General features: G+C 38.7%; 1 protein-coding gene across 2 annotated transcripts in view; it reads left to right on the top strand.

Annotated features, from left to right (window-relative positions):
- VPS45 (vacuolar protein sorting 45 homolog) overlaps positions 1–13,046 on the top strand; it is a 66,506-nt gene extending 53,460 nt beyond the window's left edge. Inside the window, exon 15 of one of the 2 annotated variants that reach the window (XM_004435944.3) lies at positions 12,676–13,046. In XM_004435944.3, the coding sequence (XP_004436001.1) occupies positions 12,676–12,763 (88 nt within the window). In that variant the 3' untranslated portion in view covers positions 12,764–13,046. Of the gene's footprint in view, positions 1–12,653 lie in introns of both variants that reach the window. The other variant, XM_087444048.1, reaches the window with a different exon arrangement.
- Positions 13,047–16,728: the final 3,682 nt, after the last annotated feature.

Below are 16,728 nucleotides of genomic sequence, written 5' to 3'. Positions count from 1 at the left end.
CCTGGGCCGCCGGTAGTGGAGCACGTGCACTTGACCGCCAAGCCCCGGGGCCGGCCCCATACATATATATTTTTAAATAAAAAGGAATATACTATTACATGTACTTTCATTGAAAATACTTATATATGTCATTTTTAATGACTGAGTAGTATTCTATTATCTGATTGTGCCACAATTAACCAATTCTCAGTTTTTGTTCACTCAACAAACACTTACTGAGCACCTACTATATTCCAGGAGCTATCTTGAGACTAGATATACAGTGGTGAACAAAACAAATATTATTTGATATTCATTGTTTATAATTTTTCACTCTTATAAACATCTAACGTCTAATAACATCTAATAAACATCATTTTATATACATCTTTACACACTTGCCCAGTTGTTCACTTGGAATAATAATAATTGAGCATATACTATATGCCAGACAGTGTGCTGACATCATTACATATATTATCTCATTTAATCTTCATGATCCAAGAGATAATATTATTATGGTCCCAATTTTCAAATGAAGAAACTGGAACATGGAGAAATTAAGTAATTTGCCTTAGGTCATATAGCATGGGAAGTGCAAAGCTGGAATTGAAGCTCAAATTTGTGTGATCCTAGATTCCATGCACCACTAGCAATGTTGAGATGAAATTACTGCATCAGAGAGTATAAACACTTTTAAGATGCTAATTTACTAATTTGCCAGGCGGAAAAGTTTTACCAGTTTATACCTTCACACCATGCCCGTGCCAAGACTGAGGTTAGATGCTCCTGATTCTTAAGAATAAACTTAAATTTAAAAATCATCAATTTGTATGGAGAAGGTTGGTTAAAAACCAGTTTACTTCAATTCAAATGCAGAGAAAGAAGAAAGAAGCAGATAAACAATGTGAAGCTAAAAGAAGAGACCAATAAATGAGAGAGACAGAAATAGGGACAAGAGAGTCAGAGAGGTAGATACTGTCTGGTTTCAAAGCATCCTCCAGTTCCAGACTCCAGGCCTTTATGAGGCACTGATCTCCTTCTTACCTTGGTTCAGTGGTAGACCCCCACCCCACCCATGCTGTCCAGTATACTTTTTTCTTTTGCTTAAGCTAGTTTGAATGGATTTCTGTTTCTTGCAGCTAGAATGTCGCATTTTAGGGAAATGTTATCTCTTAAAAATTTATAGGATATGCCTTTTTGTGTAGTATGTAAGACCCAGTACAGTATTTGCATAGTTGTTTCAGGATTTGTTGGGTTAAATAATAAAAAGTTAAAAATGGATGGAAGAGCTCAAAAATGCTAACTCTATGTAGTGACACAAAAGTGACTCGTTTACTTCTTTATTTCCTATATTATCTACATTTCTATGTTTTTTAGTGATCAGAAAAAATATTAAAATGTTCCACAAATTTTAAAAAGTCATCAACTTGATGCCACTGGGATTATCAAGTAGTAAAGTATCTAGTTGATTATCCTCAGCACAGCCCTGAGTTGTCATTCCTCTGCCAAAACTGTGTTACCTTCCCCAGTTAAGTGACGCATCCTTCAGGACATATGTTCTTTCACTAGGATTATCATTAGAGCCTCTGGGCTTGAATGGAACCTGTTATTTGTAAATCACCTTTTGGTACTCTTTGATCTTTTAAGAGGCAATGTAGCATAGCAGTTAAGAGCGTGTGCTCCAGGGCCAGACTACCTTTTTTAAATCCCAGTTTTGCCGTGTGTCCACCTGAGGCAAATTATTTGACTTTTCTGTGCCTCAGTTTTCTCAACTGTAAAATGGAGGTGATAATAGCTCCTTCATATCATTGTTGTGATGACTGGGTGATATTAAATATGTAAAATGCTTAGAGGAGAATCTGACACAGGGTAAGCACTCAATAAATGTTACTTGCTGCTGCTGTATTATTACTATTAGATTTGGGGGAAATAAAGTAAAAAAGACTAGATATTCATCACCACCACCTCCGTCATCACCTATTCTTCCAAATCACTTGTTTTGAAAACCCTTACCTTAACATAATTCAAGAACAGAATTATATTATTATCCCCAGTAGGAATATACTGGGGCAGTGATAAAATTTACTATGAAGGTAGTCCAATTGCCAGATGACCTTTGTGGTCTGTGAGGAGAAAAAATTTAGTAGCTCGATTTCCATTTGTGCTCACTTAAAATTTCCCCTTTGAGGCCCCCAGGTCAGTACCTCTATAATTAATAGACTTGCCCAGAGTCTTCAGTGTGCATGCTTGCTACAGTTCGGTTATTTGGGGCTTTGTTTCTTGTATTTTTTTTTCTGGTGAGCAGCATTCTATTCCTGTAGTTGTGATTGCTCTGACAAATTGATGTGATCTTGAATGTTTCTGGTGGTGAGAAAGTACATCTGTAGCTCTTTTTAGTCTCAGACGATAACCTCCTTTCAGACCTCTGTGTAACTGATAGTACAGGCAGTTCTGTCGCTGAGGAATCCATCTTTTGCCCTGTGGACTATGAGGGTAATCCTTTCTCCTCACATGATACTCCAATGAATGATATATGCACAATGCTGGAGACATTCAGAATCACATTGGTTGCTTTTTGTCCTATTTCTTCTCAGTGGGAGAGGAAATAGAACCAGGGGTTCCTGTTTATTTGTTTTGTTTTGCTTTGCTTTTTGTTTTTTCGTAAATCAGGTGTCCAGTACTAAGGTGGGAACTAGGAAGCAGTAGCTACATTTTTTAATAGGCGGTTACATTGTTTGTAAGAAAGTGTCATAGGATAAAGTAACCTCAATGGAATTGGTTATAATCAAGGAAATATTTTATATCTTAATTCAGTGTTCCCCAAAGTCTGTTCTGTAGAGAATTTATTTGGGGAGACATTGATAGGTATTCCATTAAAAAACAGTCTATAGCCAAACCCACAGCCAACATCATACTCAACCGGGAAAGACTGAAAGCCATTCCTCTGAGAACAGGAATGAGGCAGAGCTGCCCACTCTCACCACTCCTATTCAACATAGTACTGGAGGTTTTGGCCAGAGCAATTAGGCAAGAAAAAGGAATAAAAGGAATCCAAATAGGCAATGAAGAAGTGAAACTCTCACTATCTGCAGATGACATGATTTTATATATAGAAAACCCTAAAGAATTCATTGGAAAACTATTAGAAATAATCAACTACTATAGCAAAGTCACAGGGTACAAAATCAATCTACAAAAATCAGTTGCATTTCTGTATGCTAATAACGAACTAACAGAGAGCTCAAAAAGATAATACCATTTACAATTGCATCAAAAAGAATAAAATATCTAAGAATAAATCTTACCAAGGAGGTGAAAGACCTATACAATGAAAACTACAAGACATTATTGAAAGAAATTGACAATGACATAAAGAAATGGAAAGACATCCCATGCACATGGATTGGAAGAATAAACATAGTTAAAATGTCTATATTACCTAAAGCAATCTACAGATTCAGTGCAATCCCAATCAGAATCCCAATGACGTTCTTCATGGAAATAGAAAAAAGAATACTAAAATTCATATGGGGCAACAAAAGACCCCGAAGAGCTAAAGCAATCCTAAGAGAAAAGAACAAAGCTGGAGGCATCACAATCCCTGACTTCAAAACATACTACAAAGCAATAGTAATCAAAACAGCATGGTACTGGTACAAAAACAGACACACAGATCAATGGAACAGAACTGAAAACCCAGAAATAAAACCACACATATACAGACAGCTAATTTTCAACAAAGGAGCTAAGAACATACAATGGAGAAAGGAAAGTCTCTTCAATAAATGGTGTTGGGAAAACTGGACAGCCACATGCAAAAGAATGAAAGTGGACCATCTGCTATCGCCATTCACAAAAATTAACTCAAAATGGATCAAAGACCTGAAGGTGAGACCTGAAACTATAAAACTCGTAGAAGAAAATATAGGCAACACACTATTTGACGTTGGTCATAAAGGAATCTTTTCAGATGACATGCCTACCCAGACTAGGGAAAGTAAAGAAAAAATAAGCAAGTGGGACTTTGTCAGATTAAAGAGCTTCTACAAGACAAACGAAACCAGAATCGAGATGAACAGATAACCCACCAGCTGGGAGAGAATATTTGCAAAACATATATCCGACAAGGGATTGATCCCCATAATATATAAAGAATTCACACAACTGAACAACAAAAAAACAAACAACCCGATCAAAAAATGGGCAGAGGAAATGAACAGACACTTCTCCAAAGAAGATATACAGATGGCCAATAGGCACATGAAAAGATGTTTAACATCACTAATCATCAGGGAAATGCAAATCAAAACAACACTAAGATATCGCCTCACGCCCGTTAGAATGGCTATAATCACCAAGACAAAAAAACAACAAATGTTGGAGAGGATGTGGAGAAACAGGAACCCTCATACACAGCTGGTGGGAATGCAAACTGGTGCAGCCTCTATGGAAAACAGTATGGAGATTCCTCAAAGAATTAAAAATAGAGATGCCCTATGATCCAGCTATCCCACTGCTGGAAATCTATCCAACGAACCTGAAATCAACAATCCAAAGAGGCTTATGCACCCCTATGTTCATTGCAGCATTATTCACTATAGCCAAGAAGTGGAAGCAACCTAAGTGTCCCTCAACTGATGATTGGATCAAGAAGATGTGGTATATGTATACAATGGAATACTACTCAGCCATAAAAAAAGACAAAATCGTCCCATTTGCAACAACATGGATGGGCCTGGAGGGTATTATGTTAAGTGAAGTAAGCGAGAAAGAGAAAGACAAACACTGTATTATCTCACTCATATATGGAATATAAACCAACACATGGACAGAGAAAACTGTATTGTGGTTACCAGGGGCAATGGGGGTGTGGGGTGGGCACAAGGGGTGAAGGGAGACATATATATGGTGATGGACAAACAAAAATGTACAACCCAAAATTTCACAATGTTATAAACTATTAAAACATCAATCAAAAAAAAATGGTCTATAGCCAACTAAGTTTGGGAAACATTGTATCCTTTTCTTGGAAAGACACAATTCACATTAACATGTTAAATATTCTAAGAAACTCAAGAGTAAAGAAACCCATTCAGCTTTTTTTTTTCTTTATTCTAATATAATATTTGATATTTATAAAAGAATATATGTAATATATGTTAGAAAATGTAATAATATAATGAACACCCTTGAATCCTTCACCTAACCCAAGGACTAGAAAATTGCCCATAATGTGGATCTGTGTGTTCTGCTCCAATTACATCCCTTATCTCCCTACAACAAGTAAGCCATATCCTAAATTTTGTGTTTAGTTCCCTTGCTTTGGTGGGGGAGAGTAGTATTTTTATCACTTATCTATGTGTTTCTAAACAATGCATTGTTTAGTTTTGCTTATTTTTGAGCTTTATAAAAAATAGTATCTTGCTTTTTTCACTCAACATTGCTTCTAAGATTCATCTATATTGTTCCATGTAACCTTGTTCACTCATTTTTCAGTGCTGTGTAACATTCCATTGTGTGAGCACACCACAGTTTACTTCTCCATTCACCTGTCCATAGACGTTTGAGTTATTGGGTTTTTGTTTTGTTTTATTTACTATTACTGTTGCTTCTATCAAAGAGCAGCAAGAAGAAATGTGAGCCAAGGATATTGACAGAATGTTAAGATTATATTGTTTGGGAGCAAGAGGGAAAATATTTATTGAGTAGCTGCTTTAAGGCGGGGGCTAAAATACAAAAAAAAATAAGATGTCCCTATCTTTGATGATCTTACGGTCCAGTGGGGGAGTCGAACAAATCTGTATTTCTCAAATCAGGATATGATTAGTCCCAGGGGCACACAAAGGCACAAAATAAACATGACACATCTTTTGAAGTGTTTGTTTTCTTCTAATTTGGGGGGATGTTCAGGGGGTAGAATTAAGTAATGTAACTGATAAGGACCTTAAAATATTTATGTCAAAATTTAGGAGGTCCTTTTATGAAAAATAACATAAAATTGTTATGCGTTTTTGAAACAGAATACCAGACCTCAAAGAAAGATGAAAGCCGGTAAGCCAGTTTGGACTATACCTTCAGGACCAATAAATTCATTCTCTGCTGGTGTTGGGGTTTTTAGGCACAAAAACTTGAGAAGTGTTAATGTATGTAAGTTAAATAAAATGTGTCCTAATAAGAATGGTTAATTCTGGCAGGGTAATCAGGAAATGCTTCACAGAGGAGATAGCATTTGAGCTGGACCTTAAAGAATAAGGTAGATTTCCATAGAAAGAAAGAGCAGTCGGGGCTGAGGAAACAGCATAATTAAGGACAGGAACAACAACAACAAAAAGATACAGCATGTTTGAGAAATAATGAGAGGTTCTTTATGGGTCAAGTATACATCTAGTAAGGAACAAGATGACCTCTGTGATGAGATTCCTAGTAGTTTCAGACATGTTGAATGCCAGCCTTTTGCCTTGCTTCTGATAAAATTGCTGTTGGATATTTAGGAAAAGTTTAGCATGATAGGAGACATTCATAGTTCTCAAGGAAGTTAAAAACTTCCTTAAGAGCTAGGAATCTGATTCATGTGTTCATTCAGCAAACACTTAATTCAACATTTACTTTATACTAAGGATACACAGATCAAGAAGATATGACTCCAGATGTACGTTAACTGGTAAGAGAAGCCATTAGAAGAGAACTTCCACAGCTCTCACTACCACTGCTACCCTCTGCCTTCCATCCATCCGTCCCAGTGGATGATTGCTCCTAGCTAAGCCCCGCCCTTCCACTTCGGGACCAGATCCCATCCCCTCACCTACCCTAGGATATCGCTCCAGACTAGCTCCTCTCCTGAACTGGTTTTTCCCACTCTTTTGGATCATTCATAGAAGCATAGAAACATGCTGTTTTTCCCCCATCTTTAAAAATCCTCTATAAACCTCCTGTCTCTTTCCAAGTTCTGTACCATTTCTCTGTTCTCTTTTATAGCAAAATTCTTCAAGAACTGTTTATATTCGCTGTCTCTAATTCCTCTCCTTACATATTGTCTTAAATCTACATATTCTTTTAAACCTCACCTCTTCTCTTAAGCCACTCCATTCAGGCTTTCACCCCCTCACTCCTCAAAATTGCTCTTGTCGTTCTCGGGACCTCCACGTGGCCAACCCCAGAGTCAACTTTTAGCACTCATTTACTTGACGTATCAGCAATATTTGACACAGTTGATCAGTCCCTTCACTTTGAAACACTTTTGTCACTTAGCTTCCAGAAACTATACTTTCCTGGTCCTCTTACCTCACTGGCCATTCCTTCTCTGTCTCTTTTGCTCATTTCTCCTATTTTTGGAATCTCTGGAACTCTGTCCTTGGACTACCTCTCTTCTTCTCTATCTACACCCACTCCCTTGGCAATCTCATCCAGTATTGTGGCTTTCAGTTGTATCCACTAATGACTCCCAAATTTATATCTCTAGTCCAGAGTTTGTTAACCTCGGCACTATTGGTATTTGGGGTCAGATAATTCTTTGTTGTGGGAAACTGTCCTGTGCATTGCAGAATGTTCAGCAACATCCCTGGCCTCTACACACTAACTGCCAGTAGCACTCCACCAGTTATGACAACCAAAAGTGTTTCCAGACATTGCCAAATGTCCCCTGAGGATAAAATCATACCCCTCCCCATTGAGAACCACTGTTTGTAGTCTGAACTTCTCCCCCAAACTCCAGGTTGTATATCCATCTGTCTACTTGACAGTTCTACTTGAATGTCCAATAAACATCCATATTTAACATGATCAAAACCAAGCATTTGATATTTCTTTCTAAACATAATCTTCCCTCAGACTTCCTATCCCAGTTAATTGCATATCCAATTCTTCTAGTTGCTTAGGACAAAAACCTTGGTGTTTTCTTGATGCCTGTCTTTCTCTCACACCTACATCCTGATTCATCAGTGAATCTTGTGATCCTTCCCTTCAAAATAGGTCCAGAATCTGATGCCCTCTCACCCTATTGCCCTGGTCCATGTCACCATCATTTGCCCCCTGGATTATTACAACTGCTTAATCCTTAACCCCTACAGTCTGTTCTCGATATAGCAATAAAATGATCCTGTGAAAATTTGTAATTCAGGGCATGTCACATCTCTGCGCAAAACCCTCCAGATGTTTCCCATCTTACTCAAAGTAAAAATCAAAATCCTTACAATAACCTACCAAGCCTTACATGATCTCATCTTCACACTCCCCTCCATCCCCTTCCTTAGCATCTTTAATCTCATCTCTTACTACCCAACACCTTATTCACTTCACTCCAGCCACAACCAGCCTCCTTTTTGTTCCCTGAAGATACCAGGCCTTGGTCCCCTTGCACTTGCTCTTCCCCCAGATATCTGCTCCATTGCCTCATTCAGGTCTTGGTTCAAATGTCAGTTCCTCAGTGAGGCCTTCCTTGACTACTATATTTAAAATCTCACACCAGCAACAACACCTCCAACTTTCCTTCAAACCTGCTTTATTTTTCTCCATAGCATTTTCTTCACCTAACATATTACAGAGAGGCAGTGTAGCATCATGGTTAAGAGAAAAAACTCTGAAGACAGATTGTCTGGGTTTGTATCCCAACTCTGTCACTTTCAAGATGTAAGATCTTGACTTCTCTGTGCCTCAATTTCCTTGTAACGCGGGCTAGATTCTGTCTCATTAGAACATTACCTCACATATAGTAAGTGATATGTGCTCACCATTATTATTATTGTTGTGTTATTATATTTTATTTCTTAATTTTGTCTATCTTCTCTCTTCACCCATTGGAATATAAATTCCATGAGGGCAGAATTTTTTTACTTTGCTTATTGCTGTATTCACAGCTTCTAGAACAGCGTCTGGCACGTAGTAGGCACTTGATAAATATTTGTTGATCAAATTGTTATCTCTGGAAAGAGTAATGAGGAGAAGAATAATCAAGGAAGACTTGAGCTTTACGTGTACTATTTAAGACTTTTGCAAAAGGAATGTATTCATGTACTCCTTGTGCCCTCAAATAACTCATAGGCTTGCATAGAAAATAGAAATGTAGATAAATGAATCCCTAGGGAAGTGATAGTATGAGCGTTGGGTTTTAAAAGATGCACAGTTTCACTAGATAAAGTGCATGAGGGATGGGGCAGCCTTCTAGGTAGAGGGAATAGTATGTGCAAAGGCAAAGAGGTACAAAACACAGTAGTGGGTCTGAAAACTGTAAGCAGTGGGAACTGAGAGGAGAGTTTTCAGTATTTTGAGCTATTGAAAGTTCCATCCTATCCTCCTCTCTCAGCCACTCCTATCTTCCAGCATCTCCAGCTAAGTGTTTGGCTGTAATTAGAAGCTTATTACTCCAAATACCTTGGGCTTTTTTCTTATTATTTTCCTTAAAATCTTTTTCTGTTTTCCTGCTCCCCAGAAATTCCATTCATTTTTTTCATTATACCATTCATCAGATTTGATTCTAGATTCCTTTGGTGTCTTTGGTATAATAAGAAACTCACATGTAATTTCTATCTGTGGAATATAGTGAAAAAAGAGGGGGGGGAGAGAGAGAGACAGAGATAGATAGATAGAAATATGGTTTTTTAATAATATATAGCTTTATTTAGGAACACAGTTGTTCAGCTTAATTACTTTAGTAATTAAAATTTAAAATCCTGTGTTCGTTGCTAGTCCCTTACCAAAGACTTAAAAGGGAAAACACTTCTTTTTCAATGTGTGATGCAAGACTTTTTGAGGTTGACTTTTTTATTTTATTTATTTATTTATTTTTTATGATTTTATTTATTTTTTCCCCCAAAGCCCCAGTAGATAGTTGTAAGTCATAGTTGCACATCCTTCTAGTTGCTGTATGCGGGACGTGGCCTCAGCATGGCCAGAGAAGCGGAGTGTCGGTGCGCGCCCGGGATCCGAACCCGGGCCGCCAGCAGCGGAGTGCGTGCACTTAACCGCTAAGCCACGGGGCCGGCCCTAGGTTGACTTTTTTAAATCAAGGCTTTTTTGTGCCCACCTTCCTTCTCTCCATAGGGTTGGGAAAGCACCCTTAATGACCAAAGTGTCAAGGTTTTGATGCACAAACCAAGACAAGCAATAGCATTAATCCACCAGGTTAGCTCCTGGTACCGTCTCTGTTATACCATGTCTCACACTGAGTTGTAATTGTGTATCTGTCTCTGACTGAGAGCCCCTGAAAGGTAGGAATCATAACAAGTGTTCCTTTGTACAACTAGCTCAGTGCCTACTTCATAATGGATGCTTGGTAAACACTCCTTAAATTGAATTGAACTGAGCTGAATTGAATTGGATTACAGTACCACTGGAGAAGGGGATTTTTGAATTTGCTTTTTAAGTGAGACTAATTTAAAAGAAATCTAGAAAAGAAAAAGATTCTTTTTTTTTGTTTTTGAACGTAGTCTAAATTTGGAGTACAGATACCAATATGTTCATTGCCCATAATTTTTAAAGCATTCTGCAGTGACTCATCAAAGTCCCCAAATAGATACTTTTTAAAAAGTCACAATGGCCCTAGGATACAAAATTAGGGTTGGCAAATATAAATAGTGTTTTCTCTTTGCAGTGGAGAATGTGGGGTCTTGTTGATACACAGAGGAAGATCTTTAAGTATAATTTCAGGAAAGTTACTCCTTTCCTTTGCACATGTAGCAGAGTCTGAAGTGAAGCAAAGATCACCTGATAAATTCCTATAGGCTTTCCCAGCACATTTGTGTCATTCTTACTAAAAGTCACTAATGACAGACTTCTTGTGTTATCTTTCAAAAGAGCAATGCTGCCCCATTTCCTGACACTTGTTTTCTGACCTCCAAGTGTCTTCAGTCCAACTGGCCAAAAATCCAGGCCAGACTTGTGCCTGTATTTCAATAGAGGAGTAAATGAATTTAGCTTCTACTCCTGTCCCTCTACTTCACCATTTTTTTCTTTTGCAAAGGAGTTTGAATTTTAAATCCTCTAAGCCCAGAATCTTCCAGGTCTAAAACTGCAAAACAGTGGAAATGATAAGGTACCTGGTCATTCCTCCAACCTTCTGTCTGCTATAGATCTGTCTCCTGAGAGTGAGTCCAGCATGCTTATAAATACTGCCCCAAAAACTTCTATGTTATAGAGAAGGCTCTCTCGCCAATGGGTAGCTATTTTAATTAATTCGTTTATTCAGTATACTTTTATTGCCCACCTCCTAGGTGTCAGCTTCTGTGCTAAGCCCTGTGCTTAGACTAAGCTGAATAAGTTTTAGTCCCACCCTAAGGAGCTCACAGTCTATTTTGGCAACAATACTATATAGAGTACCTAGTTAGTAATAATACAGTGCTAACATAGCACTAGGACAAAGTGATAATAGTGAGGGGAGTGATTAGTTCAGCAGGGAGGAGTTTGGGGAGGCTTCAAAGAAAAGGTGCCTTTTAATCCTCAGCCTGAAAGGATAAAGAGGATTTCATCAGACAGAGAAGGGTAGTCCATCATTTCAGACATAGGACAAAAGAAGAACAAAAGCATAAAGGTATTGAAAGCTCATGACATGTTTAGGGAACAGTGAGTGGTTCAACCAGTGAGTGGTTGGCATGGATGGCACATAGGAGATGGAACCAGACAAGTGAGAGGTGGTATTGTGTGGTGCTGAAGAGCACACATTCTAGAGCCTGGGTTTGAATCCCAGCTAAGCCCCTTACTAGCTGTTGTGACCTTGGCAAGTCACTTAACCTCTCTATAGCTTGGTTTCTTCATTTTTTAAATGAGGATAATAGCATCTATTTCATACATATGTATACACATACACAGATGGCTTAAAACAGTTTCAAAACAAAATAAATACATGTATTAGTTATTATTAGGCCACATTATGAAGGGCCTTGAATTTTAGTCTGTACATTATTCTGTAGGCAAAAGAAAGGTTTTAAAACAGAAGAGGGGAGAATATACAGTAGGATATAATCTGCATTTTAGGAAATTCACTCTGGTGGCACTTTGGAGAGTAGATTGGATAAGGAAGTGACTAGAGGCCAATACAAGTTCTGAGGCAGTTTCAACAGTGTAGATAAGAGGTGCTGATGTGACATGGTTCTGAGTTAATATAGCAGTCTTGCCCTTAAAAATTCTAGGTTCCTCAGCCAGCCCTGCTGGCCTAGTGGTTAAAGTTTGGTGCTCTCAGTGCTTCAGCAGCCTGGGCTCATCTCCCAGTGGTGGAACCACACCACCCATCTGTCAGTTGCCATGCTGTGGTGGCAGCTCACATAGAAGAATTCGAAGGACTTACAACTAGGATATACAATCATGCACTGGGGCTTTGGGGAGGAAAAAAAAAAAGAGGAAGATTGGCAACAGATGTTAGCTCAGGGCAACTCTTCCCCTGCAAAAAAATAAAAATAAAAAATAATTCTGGGTTCCTAACTAGAAATTTCAAACCTGAAATATTAGTCTTAACAGATCTTAAGAGCTGAATGCTAAAAAAAAAACACAGTGAGAACCCTGGGGAAGAGCACAGAGGGGCTCTCCTTCTAGTCTGAATGTTTTAGTGCTCAGTGATGCTTCTATTCTGCACCCAAATATCAGACCAGTACTTCTTGCATACTATTCGTGATGTCTTTTCATCTAGTTAGATGTCATGAGCAAGGTATTCTATTTTTGAAGATGCTTTTGTTTTTTCCTTTGATTAACCTCAAATCTATTGGTCAGTTTCCTAGAGGAAGTTCTGGCTTCTGGACTGCACAGCCGAAACAAGGAGAGCGCTCAAGTTCCGTCGAGGTCAACACGCAAAAGATGAAATGGTGATGGAGAGGTGAGGAGAAGGGCGCAGCTTCCCCTCTTGCCTCGCTGCAGGCTTTCCTCACTGACCAGAAGTGTTGGAGAAGAGCCTTGGGTTTTGTGCTTGTTGTTAGAACCCATCTCCAGGTAGCCTGCTGATTCCTGAGTTGTTGGCACAGACACCAAGACTCCCAGTGATGAGTTGAGAATAAGTATGAGCCCCTCCCAACCCACTTTTCTCGTGGTTTCCTTATCAAATCAATAAATGTATTCCTTGTGTATTTGATAGCACAATCACTTCAGCTTCTGATGAATTTTGTTGGGATCTTACTTGAGAAAAGGGTTATCAGAGCTTAGAGGAGTTTCAAAAAGTAATCATTTGATGCACATGCGACACTCTCTCTCTTCTCTTGACCCCTTTTACTTTTCATTAACCACATTCCTACACAACTCATTTCTGAAAACTCGTCATGTTTATGCAGAGAGCCATCCAAATATTGAGTGTCCCTACATTGCAATTTTCTGTGGCACTGAGAAACCATGTATGGCTACAATAAAAATCCATTTTATGAAAAGATACAAGTGATTTGTTTTTGCTTCTTTGGGGTTAATAACTATGGGAATTCATGAGACAAGGCATGAGCTGGCTTTATACCAAACATAGAGAAGGCATTGCCTCTACCTGAAAGACATTTAAAGTATGTCAAGGAAAATAATAAATTCAAGGCAAATAATAAATTCTGGTGTCAGTTTCACTTCTCTTGAAAGCAGTGGAAAGTGATGATGTCATTGATGCCAGGAAATTATGGCGTCCTCAAATCATAGCAAAAACACCACAGCACAATCCCTCCCTGGCTCTCGGTAAGTCTTTACACTTTTTTTTAACCTTTCTTTTATGTTGATAAACATTCTCTAGCATCAGATAGTCTAGGCTGAAATCTATGTCACAGTTGTGTGGCTTTGGGAACGTTATTTAGTCTCTTTGTGGCTCAGTTTCTTCATCTATAAAACAAGAGTAATAACATACCTTCCTAATAGGATTGTAAGGATAAAATGAGATAATACAAATAAGCACTTAGGACATCACAAACACTCAATGAAATTGGACTAATAATAGTAAATAAGATTGATTCCTGTCTCCAAGTAGGGAATGCAAAAATCACTATGCAAAATGATTGGATTCCTGTCAACCCTCCCTCTGCACTAATAAGCAATTCAAGAAATTGAGGGAAAAGCTAAAGGTCATTCTCTCCATCTCCCTCTTCCCCATTCCTCTCAGCTTTCAGCCATTGTTCCTTACCTCACACACACTCACATGATGCCCTAAGGGCAAAAGTCCATAGTAAAGCTAAGAGCTAAAATCTAAATTCTTTTCTTTTCTTTTTTGCCTTCTTTTTTGTTTTTGTTTTTGAGGGTCTCTTTGGGTACTATTTTTTAATTCTTAATATTTTTATAATAATAAAAAAGTGACACAGCCTTCACTTAGGGAGACAATATTTTAAATACAGCTTTTTACAAGTTACATAGTCTTTTCAAATAAACAGAAACCTCCCTCCTCCAAGCAGGATTGCCTGTGCTTCCCTTCCTCTTTGCAAGACGTCTTCAGAATAAGAAGAAGAAGAACGGAGACTTTTCTTATATCATTCTCCTCATTATTTGCCTGCTGCCCATGTGCCTAGTCACTAACAATATCAAGAAGTCTAAGAAATGAGCCTTACCATCAGGATGTTTGATGCCAGAAATTGGCATTTCTTTGTTAAGGATCAAAGGTTCATATTTTTATTTAAGATTTACAGAGCTGATTACATTATTACTGGTCCTTTATTTTTTCCCTTTAGAAACATCATTTTAATTAAGGTCTCATTTGTTTTTAATGACCTCTCTTCAATGGACTGAAGTGCCCTCTATGTCCCATTTAGTCCACAAAAGCCAAGGTACTTGTTTTTAGCTAAACAGCTGTTTGGATAACAGGTTCTGCTCAGTAAACTTGCGGGCAGCAATTCACAAGTCCTTATCTCTTATAGCTCCCTTCTTCCTCCCTTAGGTGGAGTTACTTATAAAACAGTCAGTTGATGGGCTGGCCCCGTGGCTTAGCGGTTAAGTGCGAGCGCTCTGCTGCTGGCGGCCCGGGTTCGGATCCTGGGCACACCTTCGCACCGCTTCTCCGGCCTCTCAGCATGGCCGCATCCCACATACAGCAACTAGAAGGATGTGCAGCTATGACATACAACTATCGGGGGGGGAAATAAATAAATAAAATCTTTAAAACAGTCAATTGAAGAATAAAGCTACCGGCAGTTGTCTTATCCATGGTGATGCAGTTAGGGATCACATCCATCACAAATCCTCCTAGTATATCTCCACCTAAGAGAGAAATTGGCTTGAGTGGTAGTGTCAAACTCAATGAGGAGCCAGTGCTATGAAAATGTGTAAAGGAACTCTTGACATTTCTAACTTAAAAATTGGTCTTTGGAAACAGTCCCAATTCATAGATCCCAATTCAGGTGCCATGAAGTTCACCTGGCGAGAAAGAAGTCAGCTGGAAGAACAGGCCAGAGGAAGAGTATGGCATAGGGAAAGAGGGATGAGTAACAGGACAAAGTGAGAGAAAAGCTAAAGGTCACCCTCTCCATTTCCCTTTTCCCCATTCCTCTCAGCTCTCAGCCATTGTTTCTTTACCTTACACACAACACTGTGAAGCCCTCAGGCTTCTGTCCATGTTATAGGATGATAAGATGAGGCAGTGCAGCAGCGCAGGTTAATGAGAGAGAGAAAAACCAGAGATTTATGTAACATCCTAAGGAGCAAATAGGCAGGGAAGGTTCTCCAGCCCACATGCATCTGTTCTGGAATCTGAAAATTACTTTGGAGGGTTTTGGTTTTTTAGCAGTCCCTCTGCCTGATGTTCCACAAGGCTCCTGTCCTGCCTGATGCAGCACACAGGGACCCAGGACCTTGCATCTAGGAGGCACTCAACTATTTGCTGACCAAAAGGAGGAAGATGGGGCAAGTCAAGAATTACTTTTTTTCCCGTAAAACGGAATCTATTTAAACTATAAATCCAAACCACTCCTATCTGTCTGGTCAGCAAGCCCTCAAAAGATCATGCAGGCTAGTTTCCTCACCAGAACAGTAGGACATTTTGCTTCCCCACTTATGAAGATACCCTGGATTTTCTCATTCTTTTTAAATCACTTTTTAAACAGAGAAGGTGGGAAATAGAGATGATGGGAAAAGGAAAGGATGGTGGGAAGGAAAGAGGAGAGAGAGAGAGAGAGAGAAAGAGAGAGAGAGTGTGTGTGTGTGTGTGTGTGTGTGTGTGTGTGTGTGTGTGAAGCCTAAATAATAGACTGGTGTCAGAAAACCTGGATTCTAATCCATTTAGCCAGTAACTTGCTGTGTAAACTTGGGTAAGTCAATTGATTTCCCATGCCCTGTTTCCTCATTTTCCAAGTGGGAATAATAATATTTATTCTATATATTTCACAAGGTGGCACTAAAGATTTAAAGAAATGATACATAAGAGCATTTTGAAAGGATAAATTTCTATATCATCCTAAAATAGAGGAATTAGTATGGTAAATGAAAAGAGGTTAAGAAGAATATTATTGGATTAGGGAGAAAGAAGGGACTGGGAAAAGAGAGAATCCCCCTCCTTCATTTGACAGATACCAGAAAAAGCCAAGATCATGCTACTCCTCAAACCGCAAATTTGGCCAACAATTTCTTTTATCTTGAGACATCTCCAGAAAAAGAGTTCTTCCTTCTTCCTGCTCCTCTGTGCCAGGGATTTTTATTCATTTTGTGGTTATTGCGTGCCTACCATACGCCAGGCAATGTGTTTGTTAGCTTATTTTTATTTAAGAATTAGCCCTGGAGGGCAATATTTATATTTTCAGAGGACTTTCACAGGTCATCTCATATATTTTCCTAACTTTGCTTGTTGATGGAATGGGCAGTTCATCCCTCACCATTTCATATGTG

Source organism: Ceratotherium simum, chromosome 2 (assembly GCF_057802395.1).
Source record: "Ceratotherium simum simum isolate JZ-2026a chromosome 2, ASM5780239v1, whole genome shotgun sequence".
Taxonomy (NCBI): domain Eukaryota; kingdom Metazoa; phylum Chordata; class Mammalia; order Perissodactyla; family Rhinocerotidae; genus Ceratotherium; species Ceratotherium simum.
The sequence above is the reverse complement of the archived record's forward strand: the minus strand, read 5'-3'. Positions and strand labels throughout refer to the sequence as shown.